The sequence below is a fragment of the Psammomys obesus genome, unplaced genomic scaffold (genome assembly GCF_907164565.1).
Source record: "Psammomys obesus unplaced genomic scaffold, mPsaObe1.curated_primary_1811, whole genome shotgun sequence".
NCBI lineage: Eukaryota > Metazoa > Chordata > Mammalia > Rodentia > Muridae > Psammomys > Psammomys obesus.
Window position 1 is genome coordinate 14070320 of NW_026592118.1, and position 24329 is coordinate 14094648.

At 36.1% G+C, this 24329-nt stretch overlaps 1 protein-coding gene across 1 annotated transcript in view; it reads right to left on the minus strand.

Annotated features, from left to right (window-relative positions):
- Kmt2e (lysine methyltransferase 2E (inactive)) overlaps window positions 1-24329 on the minus strand; it is a 69958-nt gene that overhangs the window by 14537 nt on the left and 31092 nt on the right. Inside the window, 10 exon segments of the mRNA XM_055612686.1 lie at window positions 6101-6199; window positions 6880-7144; window positions 9620-9729; window positions 10835-10952; window positions 12749-12879; window positions 12982-13212; window positions 14989-15027; window positions 17334-17506; window positions 18914-18972; window positions 22069-22149. Of these exon segments, the coding sequence (XP_055468661.1) occupies window positions 6101-6199; window positions 6880-7144; window positions 9620-9729; window positions 10835-10952; window positions 12749-12879; window positions 12982-13212; window positions 14989-15027; window positions 17334-17506; window positions 18914-18972; window positions 22069-22149 (1306 nt within the window).

Sequence of the window (24329 nt, forward strand, 5' to 3'; positions counted from 1 at the left end):
GGTAAATACCCAGTGAAGAGATTTGTGTTATAATTATCCTGATACTTCTAAGACAGTAATGAATTTATATCAAACTTCTTTGATATAATCCAGTATTTCCTTGTTCTGGATTGTGAGATTGAGGACCAGAGATAAAAATCATACGATGTAAAGACCTAGACTCAGTGAATTAAAGGTTAGACTCCCTTGAAAATAATGTACTACATGCTGATTAAACAAAACACTCCTTCATGATCTTTAGCTGTTTAAGTCCTTAATGGCGCATTTCATGCTAGTGATAGAACAAAAAGTTTATATGTATGTGCCTTTGTATAAATGAGTTTCCTGAGTGATTTTATTATACAAAGCACAAGTTTTGTAGAAATATAGAAACATTTTTACAAATGTTTACTATATATCAATAAAGTTGAAAGCACCTAAGAAATTCCCAGTAACTTTAACCCAAATTTGTCTTCAAAGTATGCAAATATTTGAGAATAAATGATTGCCAGCTTTTTTTAAAGACAGGGTCTCTCTATAGTCCTGGCTATCCTGGAAAGCACTGTATAGACTAGGCTGGCCTCGAACTCTCTGAGATCTGCCTGCCTCTGCCTCTGCCTCTGGACCACTGGAATTTAAAGGACCACATGCCCAGATCTTCTATTCATCACTGTAACCTAATGAATTCTGTGGTACATGGTCATGTGTAGATATGTATATTTACTGGCTACAGATCAGAATCTGCCACCAATTTAGAGATCTATGGGAAAAACATGTTAACTCTGGGGAACTGGAGCTGCTGAGGTGATGGGCTGTAGTTTAGAACTGTGAGATTCAAGCCGTGGCTTTATCCTGAGCCCAAAGCTACCTCGTTATCTGTGAGCTGGAAAACTGACAGATTGCAGTTCAGAGCTGAATTTGATACACTGTCCTGCTCAAGTTTTAGATACTAACCAGAATATGTGGGAGTACTCCAGGTGACCTACCTGGTACACTGTTCTTGTAATATATCTTAGTATATTATTTCTTAGTATTATAATTTCATGTAAGCAGAAAAAGAGAACTGCTTCATACCTCTTCCCATTGGTGGTATGACTTTGCTAATTTATTTGTGTACATGTTTATATGTGTGTATGTGTGGGGGTGGGAAGGAGTGGTATGAATTCAGAAGCGCTAAAGCTATCCTGCGGTGGGAATAAACCACACTGATGAAGGTGCCACTCATATGAAACAACTGAAAACAAGCCTCATGTCTCAGCACCGTAAGAAGCTTTAGAGGTAAACTTGATGTTAGAAGAAATACATTTTCATCCTGATTGGCTTTTCTACCTTGCTATCGAGTGCCTTTTCTCAAGAGCAGTACTCCTGGCTTGTAGTAGCCAGAGTGCAAAATGAGCTGGCTGGGGAGACCACATCTCTGAAGCCTTCCAGTCTCCCCTTTTCTTAGTTTTCCTATCCTCAGTCTCAGTACTCAGGGGATGAAAATATTCAACTAATAAAATATCCCCAGTTTTAAAGCTGAGAAACACAAAAGTTCCTGTGAAAGAAAGCAAATGAAACCAAAGAGCACCTACCAAATTATTACCACATGGTTCTAAGACTTCTTACTTTAAAAGTACAATCTTCCTCAAATGCTTTTGAATCAGCAATTTAGAACTAATAAACATTAAGTGGCTAAGACTATTATCAATGAAAACTGTTCCAAAATAATAACTACTGCTTGCAGAGTGTTCCCATTTCCTGTACATCCCATGAGAGTTCAGGCACACTCACGCCCTCTTCCTTGACATTCAGGATTTGCTGTGCCCATGCTCTGTAAGAGCTGCTCTGCCTTCACTATTCACCCAGTACTTACACAAATAAATTCTACCTATATAGTAGCACTCAGATTTTTGTTAAGTAATAATTATGTACTATTTATTAAAGCATGTCACTGCTTTGTGGAGAGGTGTAACAAAGCATTTAAAGGCTTTGAATGTTTATTAAAGGTGGCTAAAGCATTAGACCTCATTTTATTTTGACAAACTTATCTATAAAGTTGAACTTACTTCATCCACCCGTGCATTTTAACACAGATGTTGCTAACCTCAAGGAGAAGTGAAATTAGGCTGTCAGATCCAGCGTGCAGTAAGGAGGATGCAGCGGCGAGACAGTGGCCGCCACCATGCTTCTACCATCAGATCACTCTCCTAGCGGCATGCTCTCACTTTAAGAATATGAAATTTTGGCACATTCTAAACTGGGTTTCTAAGCTCCATCACTTCTGATTGTATCAGTAACAGCAAAGATTTTGAATAGTGTTTTGCCAGGTATTTGTTCCACAGAACAAAAGCCAGGAATGCTAGGGGAGTTGCCACATACCCCAGAAGTTACAGGGTATTCAAGTACAGAGAAGGCTAACCAATAGAATTCATCTAGGTAACAACATCTAGGTAACACTTTTTCACAGACATCAAATTAGATGTCTATAATGGAGTACTTTCTGATGTGGAGGAAAGCTGAGAAAACTGTGAGAATCGTGTAGTTCGAGGCAAAGCCTACAGACCTTAGCTGGACTGTGAAGGAGCTCCATTTAGCTCATAGTCATGGGCCTATCATTTCTAAGTGGCTGTTCGCACATTTAGTCAGCTCATTACTAAGTTGCTCCTATTCTAAAAGCCTGTACATATTTTTTTCCTTTAGCTGGGGTTATGACAAATTCTCACAATGAGGTTACGTTAGTATGTGAAAGCTATCTGGCTTACACATCTGTCATCCCAGTGGTCACCAGGATTGCCCTGATTTATCTGGATTGCTCTAATGTCCCCTTCCTTCATGCCACTCCAGCTCCCATGTGCGTCCCTCCTAAACGTGCACACTCAGTTGGAAAGGGTAGATGAGGTCAGATGAAAGTCTAAAGGCAAGAGTATATTGGTAGTTTTGCTCCATGCTAAAACCTCCAGGTAAGTGTTAAAGCAACAAGGATAACACAACTCTGGACACTCCTAGCTGTTTGGCAAGTCCAGAGATCTCCTAACTTTCTGACTATCCTTTCACGATTCTCTAATTTCTGTTCCAAGTGTGAATATCATTGTGTTAACGTGCGTGGACTCTAGTTTAAGCTCTTTGCCTGTGACAGAGCATTAAGACATCTGGAAGCAGAGGCAGGTGATCTCGAGAGTTCCAGACAGTTTTAGCTACACAGACACAGCACACACTACACCCTAATGTACCAATATGTTTGCTAAACTGAACAGCATGGAAATTAGGTATTTATATAGTTAAAAATCAGCAAAACAATTGTTTGCTAAAATCCTACTACAAAAGATTATGTGGGATTTAACTTAGAGAAAAAATATTACTGATTCCTCTTCATCCAAATGTGGTAATATAACCATAATGAGGTTCTTAGGAGTGTCTTACATGAGAGAAAATCAGTTTGACATAAATTTCTAAGTATCGCTACGGCTACCGCTACCATCTGTATTCTGCTTCGTTTATAAGTTGCTACTTGGCCATTTGCTCTCTTCCATTTCCATCTCTTTCAACCGCCAGCATTATATAACCAGTGTGAATAGCAGAGAAGAATGAAGGCTGATTCAAATCAAGTTTTGTTCCAAAATCAAATATAGCTTTGAGGAGAGAAACTAGTTGTTTAGGAGCCTTCTTATTTTCATCAATCAATTAGACATCAAAGTAAATGTGCCAACTAGAAATAAGATTTCAGTGATTTTGAAGCAAGGGTCAAGGTGGCAAAGGTTTTGAATTTCATCTCATATCCTCTCAAAATGACACCATGCAATTAAACTTTATAGGTTTCTCACATTTTACACTCCCATGAACACAATTTCCAATTTCATAGTCATGTCAGGGGCAAGTATTAGGATGAATATACTAAAAAAATTAGAATTTCACATTAGCCAAAATGATCAGAAGCAAGCTTAGAAAATGCGTGTGTTGTCTACACTAATGTCTTAACGTGCAAAGGGTCTACAATTTTCTAGGAGCTAAAAATAGGATGTTCTAACTTCTAAACATTTATTAGCATTGAGAGGTCTGTGTATATGTATATATACGCACACACACACATAACCTTTTTTGGTGGAGGGTATGGGATAGGAAGGAAGTCCTCTATTGCCTTGACTATCCTGGAACTACCTATGTAGACCAGGCTAGCCTGAAACTCAAAAGGTAATCTGTCTGCCTCTACCTACCCAGCATTAAAGAGCCATAATGACTGGCTTGACTGGTATTTTAAAAGTAGCATTATAATGATAAAAAGGCAATCTGAATAAAACTAATGACCATATTACAACCTTCAGAGCCATCTTTGTCAGACACAGGGTTTCCGGTCGACTGGCTATCCTCAAACTTACTATGTAGTAGAGGACGGTGTTGAACTCCTAATCATCCACATCCAAATGCTGAGACGACAGTCATGTTCTACCATTCTCAGCTGCCTGGTATAGTTCTTAACACCCGTTAGTTGTAAAAGTCCGTATTTTAGATGCATGGCCCAAATAAAAAGTAATCATACTACACTGTAAACTGACCCAAGTTTCCACAGTAGTAATACAAATTCGAAGCTGCACCAGTTGGGGAATGGACAGGATAATACTGAAAATTAGTGGTAAAGAAAGAGCCAGAGCAGGCTGTGAAGATGGCTCAGAGGTTAAGAGAGGACCCAACTTCAGTTTCCAGCACCCAGAAGGTGCCTCACAACCTTTCATAACTCCAGAAGATCTGATGGCACTCTTCTGACTTCCAAGGGCACCAAGCATGTATGCAGTGTACATATATACACACAAAAGCCATAGGTAATTTGAGCACAAGTAGTTTAAGATAAGTGAATCTTGAAAAAGCGCTTGAAGTAATCCCTTTAGATATAAAAGCAACCTCTTCCAAAGTCTCACCTGTATTCTTACTCTTCTGTCTCTATCTTTATGAATAGACCTGTACTTTTACAATGCTGAGGCTATGAATAGTTCTGCATTACTTTTACAATGAAGGTAGTTTAGAAATCAATCAAGGATGACCACTATCATGATGCTTAGAAGATATTAAGAAGATTCAATTTCTTAGATCCCCCCGCTAGTATATGTATAACACATGAGACCCCATGGAATAAAAAGCATGAGACTCCCAACACATCATGAAACGGAAGAGGACCTGGAGAGGTGGCTTAGCAATTACAGGCACTGGCTGCTCTAACAGGACTCAGCCTCAATTCCCAGCTCCCACATGGCAGCTCACAAGTGTATAGACATACAGGCAAAATACCAATGAACATAAAAACAAACACATAAAAGAATGTGGGAAACTCACACCATGGCCATCATGGTTTGTAAGGTCACTTTCAATTCTTAAGCCAAAATGTTAACTTTTTTAGGGGAGGGAGAGGGCACAACACATCAACCCAGGCCCTTATATGCTATCAGCAAGCTACGCCCAGAGTCCTGTACTTTAATTATCTACTCATATCATGGCAATCCTGTTGCTTCAGCCCTGCAAATTCTGAGACCCAAGTATGAGTCACCACATACTGCTGCTAGAAATGACAATTTCTCATCCAGCACTTGTACTGACAAAACATTGGCAGATAACGCATAAGGGAGATAGAGCTTTCATTTATGGTAACTGTGAGAAATCAGACATGGTTGCCACTAAATCATACTGGACTTTGAAGTTTTGCTGACTTAGTAGTAATACAAACCTTAAAGTACTGTTTGTCTTAAATTTACCTGACTTAGTAGTAATACAAACCTTAAAGTACTGTTTGTCTTAAATCATGGAAAGAACTAATACATTCAACTAATGAAAAGACATACTGAACAATAATTGTGGCATTACATTTATTAACAATTCTTGGCTTCAGAATTTTCAAGATTATTGCTTAAAGGTAGCATACATTGTTAAAATCCTAACAAAAGTCAGTAAACACACACACACACACACACACACACACACACACACACACACACAATCAGTACAATGTATTTAAATGGTAATGGCAAGCGGGATAAAATGCCCAGTGTTGTCATGTGTCTGCTCACTTACAGGACAGAAGCCCACATAAAGGCAGCTAACTCGTGGGAGAGCAGCAGCCCAAGGCACCACGCCCAACCACTAGATCCCAGCTTACCATCTTCCTTTTCCTCTCTGCAATCTGCTCCTCAGATTCCATTTCTACTTCATTGCTAATTGGAGTTTTTTCTTCCATATCATCAATATAATCTGGTTCCTGAAAAAAATGGAAGTATTTCTTTATATAAACTATCAATCCATCTATAAACTGGGACCTATATACTGTGCCTTTTACCATAATAGCAAGAAGCCCACCCAAATCTGAATTTCTAAATGAAGTTTTCAAATTCATACAAGCAATTTTGTTTTTTGAAGTTCCTGTCAAATATAGATAGCAGTATGGCTTTATGTTTTTGTTTGTTCCAAAACAAATTTTCACCAAACCTGCATATATGAAATCTCCAATGTTTGTTGTTCAATTTAATCCTTAAAATGGCCAGACATGGATATGGTGGCACACACCTTTAATCATGCACTCTGAAGGGAGTCATAGACAGATCTGAGTTCAAGGCTAGCCTGGTCAACAAAGTTCCAAGCCACAGAGTGAGACACTGTCTCAAAACTACTACAATCTAGAATGTCTATTAACCTAGTCTTACGTATTAACAATTTTATAAGGATCTGTCTACTTGATTGTTTCATAATAGTTTGTCATAATCTGTAGGAAAACATCTGTAAGCAACTAAGTAGCAGAACAGGAATGGGGATAGAGCACAGCAGTAAAGAACTTTTACTGAAAGAAATATTAAACTGCTAAATGATTTTATGCTTAAAAAGAGGTTTAAATACAATTTTCTGCTTTAAAATAATTTCCTTGAGAATCAGGGGAGTGAGTACCTGATTGTTTGACACTGACAGTCTCAGTGGGGAAAGCTTTCTCTGTTTTGTTTCTGGACTCTTTATTTTGTTGTTTGTTCCTTCACAGTCCAAAGTAATATTCTGATTTTGTATATCTTTTTCTTTTGAAATATCTTTCTCTTTTTTCCCTTTTTTTCTTCTGGTCTCATAACCACTGTTGATGTTCTCCGTGGACTCCGAGCTGCGCTTTAGAACAGGGCATTCTGCATTATCTTTGAGGCACGCACAGTCCACCTTGTATTTACTGAAATGATAACCAGGAAGATATTAATATATAAAACAAGACTGAGAAGTTCATAAGCTCTTTTAAGCTGTAACTCTATAAAAATGATATAATTAATTATAAGTAAGTCTTAATGTTTTACTAATTTGAATTTCTGATTCCACAAAATTTTTTCTCATAAAAAACAAATTATTCTGTTGTGATTTTGTTGTTTTGTGCTGCTGAGAATTGAACCTAAAGACAAGTAATTCAGATATGCTAGTCAAGTGTTCTCTCACTGAGCTGTAAGCGCCACCCTTGAGATGTTCATTTTTGAATATACGTCTTTTAATGTAAAATGATACTATACAGCTTACGCAAGATAAATATTAAGGCAAAAAAAAAAAACTATCCTTATTTGGTCTGAGAGTGTTATGCTGACTAGAAAATTGCTTCAGTTTAAAAAATGCAAGTTATGATAAATAGCAGATCTTACCTAGTTCTTATTATACTTTAAGGAATGATTTTAATAACCAGTTTTCCTTAAAATAAACCTTGAAGTAAACTTAATTGTAAGCCTTCTCTCTTTTAAACAGCAGCCTGAAAACTACACTATTCCTCATCTTCTCAGTAACTATTAGTACTCTCAATTTTACAGATGATCTTAAAGCTTAGCTCACATGACTCTAGATGCTTCCTTTTAGGATTGCACTTAACTGCAACAACTTGTGTTTACCACAGCAGTTACACAATGCCAAGAACTGCTGTAAACAGCTTGCATGTGTTAACTCGCCAACAGTTCAAACACCACATTACGTGAGCACTATCTTAATCTTGAGCTCAGGAGTCATAAAGAGACACAGAAACTGGTACATGGCATATAACAAGTAAGCAAGCTAGATATAAAGCCACACAGCTAGTAAGAGTTCATTATGTTACACTCCCCTCTCTTAAAAAGCAGGAGAGAATAAGGTAGTAGGTAAGCCCTTGTCTTTTAAAAAATAGGCACCACATGTTAAATATCCATGTTTTTCACTAACAGGCTTTCAAAAGAAAAAGCCTGGGGCTGGGGAGATGCCTTGCAGTTTAAGATCACTTCCTGCTGTTGTAGAGAACCCAAATTTGCATCCCTACAGCCACAGAAGGGGCCTTCACAACACCGCTCCACCTCCATGTAATACAAAGTCTTTGGCAGCTGCAGGAAGCAGTACACTTGACATATATTCACATAAACACATACATAATTTTTTTTTTTTTTAAAAAGGAAAAGCCTAAGTTGATATGATAAATCTGACTCAATCATAGAAATGCAGATTGAAAGTAAAGTTTTAGAGCTGGGTGGTGGTGGTGCACGCCTTTGGTCTCAGCACTTAGGGAGGCAGAGGCAGGTGAATTGTGAGTTCGAGGCCAGCCTGGTCTACAGAGTGAGTCCAGGACAGCCAAGGCTACACAGAGAAACCCTGTCTCAAAAAACAAAAACCTCTTAGTTTTAGAAATGATATCTGGCATACAAAGTTTATGGTATGTAGGAGGATGGGGCTGGAGAGAGCTCAGAGGCTAAGAGCACCTGCGCTTTCAGAGGATCCAAGTTTGGTTCCCATAGTTGGATGGCTCCCAACCCCGCTCCAACTGCAACGCCCTCTTTCGGCCTCCAGCATCCACACACACTTGTGTTATACACTGTCACACCCATAAATAAAAATCTCAAAAACAATATAGGAGGAAACTAGTTAAAATGTTTATAACCCAACAGACTACAAAATATATGAAAAATTCAAAAAGAGTGACAGAGTCTGTGTATGTATTGACATCTGTAATTCCATCATTCAGGAGAGAGGGGCTGGAAGAGTTCAAGGACTTCATAGGGAGTTTGAGGCTAGGCTAAATCTTCCTCTTTACCCTTAAAAAAGAGAGAAGGAGAATTACAAGCATGTGCCATGCTGCCTAACCTGACTTTTCTGTCAGCCCTGGGGTCAGTAGACAAGCACTCTATCCACTGAACTTAATTTCCTGCTTTATTTCATAATTTAAAAAATGACATGGATATTTGTTTTATATGTATTTCATATTATAATTTAAAAAGTACAAATAGTTTTGTTTTTAACTCAAAGTTAATGAGGTTTTCCCCTTAACATTTCAAAACCAAAGTTTTACTGCAGGATCTCCAACATACCATTTCTATTACACTGCAAAGAAATTTTGGTGCATAACCTGTATTAATAATCAAGTGACCAAGTAAGTTGTTTAACAAGTTAAAGTACAGAAGTGAGGGGAAAATTCTCCCATAATAAAGTCAGGTTTCTATAGCTGAATTAGAGCTAGTAATTGTAAGGTATGAACACTGACATTACAGTAAGTTTGGGAAATAAGTAACGAAGATGGGATAGTTAATAAAAACCACACTTAACTTCATGTCCTTTTAACTGTCTCCTGATAAAGTAGTAACAATGTCTAACTTACTATGAAGACATTAAACTACTTTGAAACAATATAAAGCATTTACAGACTTGAACTTACCAATTCCCATAGTCAAAATCAAAGGCAATAGTAATTTCAGTCCCTTTTGGAATACTCTGTATAGAGTAAATGTAGAGATGTATGGTCCCCTCTTCAATTTCATGCCTCACCTGTTAATTAAGAAGAATAATTTACATTTCTAGGAACTATTTAAAATATCTTTATCTGACAATTAGGAAAATTATTCATTATTATTGGGTTTTATTGTTTTTTTTTTTTGGAAGACAGTATCGCACTATTATGTAGCCCTGGCTAGCCTGGAACCCAGAGAGATCCACCTGCCTCTGCCTTCTGCATGTTGGAATTAAAGGCATACACTACCATGACTGGCTGAAAAATACTCTTAAAAGCATTTTATGAATATGACATGGAAAACTAACACTCATCACAAGAGTTACAAATCAGTAGTTATCACCTGAAAGGTTTTCAAGGGTACATTGCCAACATTCACCCCTATAGCCTACCATCTTCATCCAAAATAACAAAGTGCATTCACATCATTTGAGTACATATGCTTTTTACCTTTCCATCATGCCTGAAATTGTGGGTTCTTTCAAGTAAATCTATCATGCCAAGTATGAGTATGCATTAATGGTACACTTAGGAATACTTTTCTTTGACAGTTTTAGTTTCACTTCACAAGATACTCTTAATCAGTCACGACCATTTTACACATAACAATAAAGCATAGAAGGCTGGGGATATAGTTCAGTGGTAAAACACTTGCCTAACGTATGAGGTCCTAGTTTAGTCTCCAGTAGCAAAAACACACACTAAATAAGTATAAAAATTAAATCTACTTTAGCTTTTAGCTATGTCATGAAAGTTCATAAAATAATGTATCTGACTTACAGAGCTTCTAGTATGAACAAAAATCTAAAATTCTCTCTTACAAGCATATCACAGTTTCATAGACATGGAAAGTTTTTTAAAAAAAAATTGAGACAAGGGCTCATAATGTAGCATTGACTGGCCTGGAACTTGTTATGTAGACCAGGCCGGTCTCGAGCTCTGAGTTCTTATTTATCCAAGAGATAAAAGGAGTGAATGTACAACCATGCACAGCTTATGAATAGCAATTTTAAGATTATCACCTAAATATTGGCAACAAAAAATATCAGACAAAATTAAATACATCATTACTTAAAAGGTGTTTTTAGGCTGGCAGACTCATACTTTGTGTTCCTACTTCCCCTAAGATTTCAATAAGCTTACCTCTGCATTGGGTGTACAAGAACGCCTGATGAATCGAGCCTCATTCCCAAAAGTCCTCGCATCAACACACATTTCTAGCCCATGAAACTTAGAGTAGAATAAAACAAAAGGGTATGGCCTACAAACAAAGAAGTATTGTGAGCTTTTAGTACAAGGCTAGAAGATACAAGTTAGTGGTAGAGTGCTCGCCTAGCAAGCACAGGGTCCTCAATTCAGTCCCCAGTGTCACAAAACAAGCAAACAACAAAAAACTTTTCTGTTATTCTTTTATTCTTTAGAGGCAAATATGTTAAAAAAAAAAAAAAAAAAAAAAAAAAAAAAACCACTTCATTAAGAAACTTCTAAAAGACAGCTGGAAAGAAAGCAAGCGTGTGAACATGGACAAGCTGACTCCAGAAGCCACTTTCAACTACTCTGCACTTAGCAAGGCTCGTGTCTTGTTAAGCTGCCTAAGTCAAAAGCAATTAAAGTGGAAAAAAATTTAAGTACATTTTTAAATCTTTATTTTTATTTTATGTGTATGGATATTTTGCCTGTGCGTGTCTGCATACCATCTGTGTTTGGTGCCCACAGAATTCAGAAGAGGGACTTGGGTGCCATGGACCTGGAGTTAAGAGGTGGTTGTGAGTCAGCACGCAGGCGCTGGGAATCAAAACCACGTCCTCTAGAAGAGCAGCCAGTGCTCTTAACTGTTGAGCCATCCCTCCAGCCCACTTTGGGCAGAAATTCTTTAGAGATAAAAAGAAAAAACACATTTCCTTTACAGGGTAACTACATGCTTGTCAAGTCCCATTTCTTGGTGTGGTTAAAAGTGACTTACACTGATTTCAGATAAAATATGCTATATAAGAGGTATAGCTCTTACGTATCTTTTGTGGCTTAAGTAAACACTCAAGTTATAAACTAAGAATATTTTAATAATGTTAACATAATTTCCCTAAAGACAGCAACATATTTCTATACCTTTCAGAAGGGATGGCGATCACAAGATCAAATCAATTCTCCACAAGAATCCCAAATCTCAAAAGAAGCCTCTAAAACCATCCCAATGCCAACAAAGTGAGAGTTGAAAGTGGTGGTGGCAGCATAGGAATATATCTAGCACTGTCTAATAAGGAAGGGGGAGTTTTAATTTTAGTCACCATCATCTTTTCAGGTTCTAGAAAGTATGTTACAATTTGGGTAGTAGGCGGCAGGGTTCTTGAAAATCTTAGGTAATGAGCATTCCTGACTGACACCCTATATAGCTAAGCTATCTTGCTTGTACTTGTTTAAAGTGGCTTACGTTCGAATTCGTCAAGAGGCTAGAAAATAGATTTTTACCTATAAAAGTTATCATTGGTGTGTCAACCACATTATACTTTACAATAATGAAATAACATGGAAAAAAGCACACAAAACATCTAGGCACAGTATTCAAAAATGCAGTGAGGACTAGGGAGATGGCTTAGCAGGTGAAACACTTGCCAGGCAATTGTCAGGCCTGAGGTAGAGCCCTCAGGATCAGCGAAGCCAGGTATGGTAGTGCAGCAAGCTGGCAGGGGTAGGGGCACACCTAAAGGCTGCAGGCTAGTGTGGTATGCAGGGCCGTGAACAACAGCGAGGCCCCGTCGCAGACAATGTGGAAGGTGAGGACATCTGAGGTGGGTCTCTGGCCTTTACACAGTGCCATGGAACAAATATGCCCACAGGTAAACAGACACTGCATGTGTGTGCGTGCACACACACATGCCCACACTCATTTTTTTGGGGGTAGTGACTCATCTCTGTAAATGCAACATTCAGGAGGCCAAAGCAAGAATAAAAAGAGTTCCAGGCCAACCTGGGTTATAGAATGAAAACAAAACAACAACAACAAAAAAAAACCCACAAATGTTTAACCCTAGAAAACCAACATGAAAAAAATAAAGATACCTTTTAAAGAAATATCCATTTGCTTCAAACTGTTCTCTCAGCATAAACTTCCCTCTGTATTCAATAATAAGTGCATCAGGAGGCAAATCTTTGGCAGATTTCAGAATTTTTTTATTCTTCTGTATATGGCTCTACAATCAGTAAATGTGTAAGTTAGTTGGCTGATTTCACTCTAACTAAAGATATACATAATACACAGGCAATTCTACAATTTTTTGACAAGTGACATATACCTCTACAGGAGGTTTGAAGAGTGAGTTGTTGGTACTCGTTTCTGACTTATCCGTGTCCTTGCTGTCACTCCCGCTGCCCAGTCTTTGAGCTATTCTCTGGGCCTCCCTCTGAACGCCTTCGCTATACTGGTTGTTATTTGCTTCTTCGTATCGATCCATCCATGCTTTGATTTTTGTCTCCCATACAAAATTGGAACTATCAGATGAAGGATCGATTTCTGGTGCTGAACCCTAAAATCATAGCAAAATATGAATTACCATTTGAAGTTAAGCACACACACACAATTAATTTATATAAAAGAATATAAACTATAGTATTTGCCTAAAGTTTATTCAATTAAAAGGTCATAATTTAGACCATTAAATTTTTATACATGCCAGGAAAATAAACTGGAAAACTACTGAAGTCTGAGGTACACTGAAATAGCAAAAACTGAAGTGTCACTGTCACTGTGGTAGCAAATTTTAAGGATATCAATAAAATCAAAAACCTAAAATTTGGATCAGTCTCAACTGGTGGCCAAATTAAAACAAAACAACAACAAAAACCAGACAGCATGTTAAATGTTGATTCGACAAACTGCTAATATCTACTTCATAGCAGCAAATTTGTTTATTTTAACTTGAGTAAATCTGTATGCATTCTTAAACATCGAGGATCTCTTCATTTTAAGCCAAGTCTGGTAGGGAATGTTAAGGAATGCTGAGAAAAGAGGATTTTAAGTTCAAGGCACAGTGAGGTCAAGGCCAGCCTGGGGCAACATACTAAGACCCTGCCCCAAATGTAAAAAGTGAATAAGGAGTAAGAATACAGCTAAGTGATAAGAGTATTTTACTAGCACACACAAAGCCTAAGGTTCGGTCTCTAGTACTAGAAGAAATGGCACACACACAAACACACACAGCAGTAACACACTACTAAAATATACCACTGGATCATCTTCTATAGAAATAATCTTTATCACAGTTATTTTCTACAATAAAGAATAAACTGTACTAAGCTGATCAACTATTTAATAGGAACAGGCTAATTATAGCAATTGCTATTTTATATGACACTGGAGATGCAGCTCAGCAGCGGAATGCTTGCATAGTATGTAAAAGGCCCTAGCTCAAATGAAGAGCAGTATAAAAAAAAGTATTAGTATACACTAAATAGATCCTATTATATACTTATTACATTATCAATCAATTATATGACCAAAAAAAGATTTTATGAGCCACAACTTTATACTAAAGAAATATATTCAATGCTTAAATTATCATGGTGCTTGCAACAAAATACTAATAACTCGGTATATGTTTTTAATACAGCTCTTCTATAGCTCTTTAATCTTGTAAACTTTACTCAAAAATTACTCACTGGAGTTGTAATGCTTTCAAGAGTTTTTATTTAAGATTGACAAAGAAAATTTCCATATTCCTAGTTACTTCTTTATTTTATAAAGGGAATTGTTTCTAAGTAAAAGATGTTGATTCCTTATTAAGCCTAAAAGTCTGTAATGAGCGTAAACCTGTGTTTATGAGGAAGGCAGAGCCTTGCTTTTGTTGGGATTTGAGCATCCAAAACCTTGAGGATGTATGCTAACTAATTCAAGGTCCATGTGACTAGTTTATATTACCAATAAGAGACATGGTGGTTTTACAAAATAGTGTTTAACTCAACTATCCTTCAGAATTCCAACTGTGCAATTTTCAATTTGACTCTGGATTAATGTACAAAGTATACTAATAAACTTTAGTAGTTTCAGAAACAGGGAATAACAAGTAGAATTTTAATTATTCCAATTATAGTATTTATATACATTCCTGTTTTTCTTAATGTAACAACATCAACAAACGGTCAAAAAAGTGATTTCTTAATCTGATTAGAACTTTAAAGTCCCTACGTCTTGTAAATGTACTAAGCAATGAAATAGCAAACAATACAAATATAAACAAGCAGCTACTCAGCAAGCTCTTGATTTAGCACTCGTTAACAATAACGCCTTAATTTAATATATTTACCTTAACTCTTGATGATTTCCTAGATCCTTCACGGAAGGCCTAAAAGAAGCATGGAATTCTGTTAGTTTTTCTTCAACTTGGACATTAATAACAAGAATCAACTATTCATTGAAGCATTTTGCTTAAGTGAAATAATTTGGTAATAACAAAGCTAGTACAAGGGGAATAATGACGTAAATAAAGTTATACAAAAACAGTATTCTACTATAAATAGAATAAAAACTATTTAGAATAATAAAGTATGTATACAATGGTGCTAAGATAAAAACTTCCAAATATTATATGTGCTAAATATTATAATCATCAAATTGCAGTTATCAATTACATAGGTAAAATGCATTGCTATACAGTGAGGACTTGGACTAAATTTGAAATAACACAAATATACTAAGACATTTCAACAGAAAACTAAAAACTTTTAAGAATAAATTTTATTATCAAAGACTAAATATGATTTACAGATTTCAGAGCCTGAGTATCGGCTGTGCTGCTGAGACAGACAGACAGACAGACACACACACATACACACACACACACACACACACACGCACAATATCAAGAAAGATATAAGAGAAGTTTGTTGTAGAAAGAAACACAAAGGAAAATGGTATTTGATACACATGGTAACACAAGCTTGTAATCTTAGCACTAAGGCAGAGGCAGGTAGATCTGTGAATGCCAGGCCAGCCAGGACCACACTACACTACACCACAACACAGTAAGCCCCTATCTCAAAATAAAACAACAACAGCAGCAGCAAAAAGTGAGCATTTGAAATTAGACAGGATGCCTCTAGGGTCTTTTCATTAGGTTATTTAACCACTAGGTTTAAATTCAAAGACAATGTGGTTTGTTAAGGAAACAGATGCTTCTCTGTTAACTCTTTAGAAAATAAAAATAGTACAGGTAAAATTTTTCAGGGTGTTTTTCCACTCAAAGGTTTTGGAATAAACTGTAATTTTAAATTCATAATGCAAAATCCAGAATGCTCTAATTTCTAAAACTTTCTGAGAACTAGTTCATATTTTCAGATATAGGTACACTGAAGCTGTGAAAAGACACTCAAAACTAATATTTGCTGTAAAACTCTATTGGACAATCAAAACAAATGTCTTTTAATATGTCATGTAGTGTTAATATTTCATAACATTCTAAAATATGTCTAGCTCCATTCACTCTCAACAACTAAATAAGAATAGGCTGAATACAAAATAAAACTATATGGTTGTGCTATATATTTTTGTCATACACATTGAGGAAAAAAGTTTTATGCCCAGTTTTTGCATATTCTTAACTTTATAATTCCTGGCAAATATTACCAATAATGTATAGGGAAGTATATTCCACTTATAATATAAAGCAATATTGTAAAATAAGTGACACAATCAAGACCCCAATTTATTAATTTTGAATCCTCACTACTCAAAGGAAATACACAATCTATGCTTTATGAAACCAACTTCTGTAAAACAAATCTACTAGCATGAAATTGCTTAGTAACTTTTCTACACTAACAAAGCTATAGTCTCATAAACAGTACATAAAAGACTGAGTTAACCTATCAGTGAACTACTATAAAAATCTGGGTTCACAACTATCAGTCAGATACCATACAATAAAAAGGATGTAATTTCTTTGTGAAACGTATAGACAAGGAAGCCAATAACAAAATATGTCTAAATATGACTGAGTACTAAAATAAAAGGTTTAAGTGCCACCACAGGATGCAAAGGAAAAGTGTCTTTGCTGCAGAAAAGCAACAATCCTATCAGCTCAGTCTAGTAGTTTAAAAGACAAGAAGATGCAAAAGACTATTTCAAAAAGGTGAAATAAGCAGTGCAACAGAGATGTGGCGACAAACTGATGGTGACTCTAGTAACATCCAACTGTCTAGACCTGGTAAACAGAAGAGAAATGAGAACAGACACAGACCTCAGTAGTTACAGAAGATGAAATTAGAAAAAGAGAAACTTTAAAGGACATACAGAAAAATACAGTAAAAATACTTGATAAAATGTCTTTATAATCTGACAGGACCATGGCTTCATCTGAAGTGTCAATGACTTCAAGGTCATTGAGAATTGTTATTAACAAATTTAATGAAACAGTCTATAAACTGTTGTCTGCCGTTCCATCATAGGGATCCTTTATCAAAGAAAATAAGAAATGTAGTACTCTGAAGACTTTATTAAATGAATGTCATCCGAAGTTAAGAACAGTTGTGAATTTGCTTGGTCCTCTGTATATTAGCTACTACCCATGCTCTCCCTGTAGTCATGTCTTGCCTGCAACTCAGCTTCTATCAGCTCTTATCTACTCATCTGAAATAAAAAGGAAAAACATACTTTTTTACATTTTGAAAAGTTCTGTTCTTTCTCCCCACTTTTTTTCCTTCTCTTATCAGTGACCTTGGGAACTCTAGAAGCAGTTAAAGTGATTGAAGTTGGAGTATGCTGAAATGCAGTATATAATTCTACAGGAACTTCATCACCACTTTCAGTTGCACTGGTATCACCATCTGTAACGAAAAACAAAGTTACCACACTTTAATACTTCTTTTTTAAGCAATGAAAGAAAGCCACACTCCACCTGACAAGTGTTACTTCCTTGTTCCTAAAGAATAAACTCATCTTACTTCAATCACTCACTCATAAGACACACCTAAATTCAAAATAAATGGTTTTCCTATACATTAAGTCATAAAGGATAAATAAATGTCTAATGGCATATTCTGGAGGGTTCAGGAAATAAGCATTAGTACACATGACTAATGGAACTCAAATTTGCAAGAGTAGAAATTCAGTCATACCTATAAAAATTATATATTCACTTAAAAGTTTAGCCTGTCATTCCATAAAAGTACAAAAGCAAACTTATGCACCCTTGTTTAATCAGAGGAACTTTACACAACAACAAAACAAAACAAAAATGTCTACCAAAAAGCAAGGGCTGAATAAAAAATGATTATTTAAAACTGGCTATACTGGTCCTAATCCGAAATTAAAAATATGGCAAGCTGGAGCATTGTGGCGCGTCCTTTAATCCCAGCACTTGGGAGGCAGAGGCAGGCAGACCTTTGAATTCAAGGCCAGCCTGGTCCAGAGAGCAGAGTTCCAGAACAGTCAGGGCTACACACAGAAATTTTGTCTCAAAAAAACGAAGATCAAAAAAATCCAACTCCCTCCCACCCTCAAAAAAGAGGATCACATTATGGGACAAGCCTGTACTATAAACTACATAACTGAATCACATCAGAGCAGGGCAGTCAAGTGAGCTCAGGCCAACATGGGCTAAACAGAAGACCCTACCTAAAAAGCAAAAACAAATGAAAATAAAAATCCTAAACAGAAAAATTGCAACATATGCAAAATTAAGACAATGGTGTCCTAAAAATTAAAGAAATCCTGTCTCATGATAAATTAATAGATCATTATTCTGACTATCTGTATATGATTATCTATATATGAGAACAATAGGTGATTTACACTTTTTATTTGCTTTGTTCTGGCTTTTGTTTTTAAAATATAAACATGCATATTCTATAATCAAAAGTCTATACCTGATTATAAACAAGACATACAATCAAAATACATTAACAAGGTGTTGGGGGGCTGGAGAGATGGCTCTGAAGTTAGAAGCACTAGCTGCTCTTCTAGAGGATGGGGGTTCGATTCCAAGCACCCATATGGGGGGGCTCATAACTCTATAACTTCAGTCCTAGGGCATCCAATGCACTGGTTTCTGTGGACACCAGGCACACATGTGGTACATAACATACATGTAGGCAAATCACTTGTGTGCAGACAAAATTTTTTTTAATTAAAAATTAAAAAATCAGGTGTTTAGACATCTAATTAAAAATATTCAGACCATTTATTCCCTAAATCACACTCATTTTAAGTTAGAATAGGTCCTTTTTACATACCTGACATATTTTCTCTTTTCCGGCGTTGTAGTAGCACCGCCCTCTCTTTATCCAAATTCCTATGTTAAAACATTAACATGTTACTCATCAAACTTCCATAAGCTTAGATAGGAAGATGATTTCATGTGATGAATTTGGTACTTTCTTATGTTCTTAGTGAATAAATAATATAAAATATATTCAGCACCCTTTGCCTGACAGATTATATATATTTAGTAAATATACACATTTCCTACTCATGTCCTAGAAAGGTATACATCAGTTATTCCATTTCTTTCTATTAAGAAAATGTTTACCTAGAAAGTGAGCACATTTTTCAAAGTAAAATTGATAGCAAAAAAATCTTAAAATTAAATCCACATTAGCAATTATAATTAAAACCACAAATTGTTTTAAAGAAATGTACAACATTAAATTAGTGTATATCATACATTTCCATATACTCTGCATGCCACCACACCCTGCTGGCTTCTGTTCTTAATACTACTGCAGGCATGGTAGGAGGCAGAGCCAGGAGGATATCTGTAAGTTTGAGGCCAGCCTCGTCTACATAAGAAAGTTCCAGACCAGCCAAGTCACACAGTGAGACCCTATCTCCAAAAAAGGCAAAGACGGAAGAAATTTTCCATTGCATAGAGAAACTAATACACAGATTATCTTAACAGGAATTGGAGAAGAGCTCTAACCTAGTGTGTTTGAGGTCAGGAAGGCATGTGCATGGATGTGCGCCCAGACCTGCAGCTATCAGCACAGCGTGGCAGTAAGCTCTCAGCGGATTACCCTTTTAAGTCATAGCCTCGGTCAGTTTTAACTAATTCTTCTGGTATTCATCAACAGATACTGCTCCATCAAAATCTCCTGGTCAAGGTAGACAAGGTGAAATATGTCTGTAATTCCAGCCCTTGGGAACTGCAGCAGGAAGATTCTGAATTTACAGTAGGCTTCCAGCTACGTAGGGAATTCAGGGCCGACTTGTATATGCTGATATATGCTGATATCCTACCTCCAGAAAAACAAAAAATAACTAGGTAAAACTGTCAAAAGGCTAATAGTTACCATAAAGTAAAATCAGAAACTTTACTCATGATAAGGATTTAAAATAAAACCAGTGAAGTTATTATTTCTCACCTAATTAAATTGACTAACTCCACGTTTGTAAAATTCTCTATGAGAACTGAGAAGACAGACATGCTTCTCTATGGTTGGTGAAATAAAACCACACCACTCACTGGCAATATATAGCAAACATTTGGGTAAGTATTAACTGTAATACTTAACTGCAATAGCAAAAGACTACAGAAACAGATAGCCACCAAAAATGACTAGTAGAATAAATCATGGTGTATAAAGGAGTCCTTGAAGAGAGAAATCCATCTCTATTCTACTATGAAGTACTCTTCAGCATGTTTAAGAGAAGAAAGGAAAAGTGGCAAGTATTCTGTATGTGATATTTCTGCTTAGCTAAGTAGGGAGAGAATATACATAGGCATGTATCTGTCTTATGTAAGGAAACAAGAAACTCAAGTTTCAAAAAGGTTGTGCAGTTGAAAGGATAAGGCAGAATTTAGACTTCCTTGAATATATCTTGATTTATGTATTTGACTTTAGTGTGACAATTATTTCTTACAATGAACTGTGTAACTGCAAAAATAAAACTTTTAAAAAGCAATTCTTAACATTAAAAACTAACCAAAACCATGGGCAATAGTGCATCTATATAATTCACGTACTCGTGAGATAGAGCAGACTATACTATAAAGACTCTCCTGGGCTGGAGAGATGGCTCAGAGATTAAAAAGACTGGCTGTTCTTCCAAAGGTCCTGAGTTCAATTCCCAGCAACCACATGGTGGCTCATAACCATCTATAGTAAGATCTGGTGTGCAGGCAGAATGTTGTATAAATAATAAATAAATCTTTAAACAAAACACACACAAACAAAAAGACTCTCTCCTGTGGCTGCCCTAATCATGACATTAACATGGTCTCCTGTAGCAGCATAGACAATGAACACCAACATGGCCTTGGCAGCACCATGGACCACAGACACTAACATGTCCTCTGGTGGCAGCATGGACCATGAACATCTACATGGCCCCACTGACCATAGACATCCACATAACCTCAGATAGCAGCAGAGACAACAGCTATCAACACACCCTGGTGACATATAAATTAACTTTAATATCCCGTTGTGGTATAGCCACAAAAGGAAAAAATTCTAAACTGCTTTACATGATTTCATTCAATGTTGCTAGTATTGATGTTACTGTGTATTATTCTATGGAATTAAGCAATTGAGTAATTATGACATCCTAATTAATTATTCTTGTCTAGTAAAAAGATATAGACCCAGACAAACTTGTAAAAATATATAGGTGTGAAACAAAATGTATATTCTTATTTGAACTGCAACTATACGTATAAATTCATGGGTTTTACATTTTTGTTGTTATTGGTTGTTTTTTCAAAACAGTGTTTCTTTATGTAGCCATGGCAGTCCTGGAACTGCCTCTATAGACCATCCTGGCTCAAACTCAAGTATCTACCTGCTCCTGCCTCCCAAGTGCTAATACTAAAGGTATATGCCACCAAGTCCCAGCCTGCATATATTTTATCTTAAAGTTTAAAAAAATTAAAAAAAAAAAAAAGAAAAAACTGCTGGTAATTACTGAAGCAGGAGGCAGACTATGAGTTCTTTCTAGTATTTAACTATTATATAGAGAGGTGTGTTTGGTTGTTACTGTTTCGGTGTACACACTCGTGAGCACATAGGTACATATGCATGTAGAGAGCAGAAAGCATTTCAAGTAGCATCCTCAGGAACAACACCTTTGAATTGGGATTTATACCTTCTTTTAAAGATTCCTGTAGTTAGGTATTAAAGATTTATTTATTTGCTATGTATACATTGTTCTGCCTGCATGTATGCCTGGTTGCCAGAAGAGGGCACCAGATCTCATTATAGATGGTTATGAGCCACCTTCTAGTTGCTGGGAATTGACCTCAGGTCCTCTGGAAGAGCAGTTAGTGCTCTGAACTGCTGAGCCATCTCCAGCTCCGGGATTCATACTTTCATTCATCTGAAACTCATGAATAAATTTCTGTGAAAAAATTTTCAGTGAAATAACAGCTTTATGAGGTCTAACAACTTACCTGGGCTGACAACGTTCACATAGGTATGTATCAGGAATATGCTGCCTGTCAATCCCCATGCAGTCAATATGTTGCCAAACACTTAAAAAGAAAAAAAAACAAAATATAACAAAAAAAAAAAAAAGGCAGAAAACATAAAAACCATTCACAAACTAAGACTTAGTATTCCATCTATCAGTTAAGAAATGCCTACTTTGAGTTCAGCACACACTATAAAATGTGTCTTAGGTAGAAAATTTTTAAGATATAATGGGGCAACTACAAAATGCATAAAATCAATTTCTAAAGCAAATTCAATTTAAAACGTAAAAGGTAATCATTTAAAATGTTATTAAAAATAAAAATAAAATGTTATTAGAAACCTGAAGATGTCCAATTAAAACCCTATACAATAATCAGCATGACAAGAATCTGATTTGAAAAAAACAGGAAGAAAAGGTGTTATTGAAATTTACCAATAATTTACCAATTATCAGCTATGAGAAGCTGACCATAAAGTAGTCAATAAGAGAACGTTCCTTTTGTGAAATCAGGGAAAAGGAGCAAAGATAAATTATACTTTTTGTTCACATTTTAATAATTTTGGTGACATACAGTATTAATTAAAAGCTAAGGAAACAGAAAGAGTAAGACTTCTAACATTTCTAACATTTCATACTTAAAAAGAACAGAACTAAGGTAATTCCAAAGACGAATCCAAGAGACATTCCACTGGAAAGGAGTCCAACCTAGTTACTTTGAATGAAAGTATAGACAAGCATGAGGTAAACTTCTCAATCTGTTGTTATTGACAAAAGTTCAAGTGCCTGAAACCGAATTTGAATTCTTTTAAATTCAAACTTGAAATCTTAAAAAAAAAGAAAAGAAAAAATACTACCTATTCCTTACACATAATCACCCACTTTTATAAAAATTACCTCTGTATACATATGAGTATCTGTGTGTGCACATGCGATAGCCCAAGTGGGGAGGTCAGAGAACAACATTCTCAAGTTGGTTCTCTCCCTTTACCATGTGGGTCCCAAACAAACTCAGCTTGTCAGGCTGGGGAGCAGCCGCTGAGCCACCTCACAGCCCTATGTCACTTCTAAACTAAATGGTAATGTGTTATTTTTTTACTTCTCAACTGTGAATCATCAAAAAGAGTTAAATAACACATTATGTTAAATTTATGAGGTTATACAGAAAACACACACAAATCCAGAAAATAAAAGAGCAGAGTTCTAGATGTCAGAGGTCAAAACACTGAATGTAAGCAATAGAAACATTGAAAAAGTACAAAGAAACAATGTAAAGTAAGGAAGAGAAATAAAAATTAGTCTGTGGAGAACAAAATGGGCTGAATGAAAAAAAAATGGAGGTTGGGTAGGGTGGATAGACATAGACAGACAGACAACTGAGTCACTTCAAGGCAAAGACCTTAAATAATCCAAAAACTGTAACCTCAAGAATGTGTAGTTAGTTAAAAAAACAAAACAAATTCATAAGGATATCTGCATGAATATCAAATAGTAATAGCCATTTATTATATATCCATCTGAATAACTGGATTAAAAAAACATTCCTTAGATTATACTTTCAATAAAAATACTGCCACATAGTAATTTATCACATTAAAAAAGCTCTTTTTGCCTGAAAACCAGTACTCCGAAAGGCACAGGCCAGCAGACTGCTGTGAGGTTGAGGCCAACCTGGTCTACAAAGCAAATCCAGGACAGCCAAGGACACAGAGAAACCCTGTTCTGAAAAAAAACCAAAGAGATCTTTTACATAACTGAATACAGTAAGAATGGATATTTTCTAATATAAAGCAGAAAATACATCCCCAAAGTCATTTAGTTTTGTAAACTTGCCTCCTCAATAAATTTACCAGACAATACTTAAATACCAGGTAATGAGAATTTATTTCTCAATTTTGAAGGTACCATGAATGTTATTGTTAAAATAAAATCATTATCTTACATTTAAGAAAACCAGATGTGGTGGCACACACCTGTAATCCCAGGTCTCAGGGAGGCAGAGGCAGGCAGATCTCTGAGAGTGCGAGGCCAGCCTGGTATTAAAAAGTGAGTCCAGGACAGCCAGGGCTACACACATAGAAACCTTGTCTTGAGAAAATGTTTTAAAAAAGAAAAAAAAAAAATCTAAATTTCACATTGTACACTGTACATTAATTTCCTATATATTCACAGATAAATTAACTTTTTTAAAAATACACACACACTTCTATCAGTGACACTTAAAAGCTAATGATTTAATCT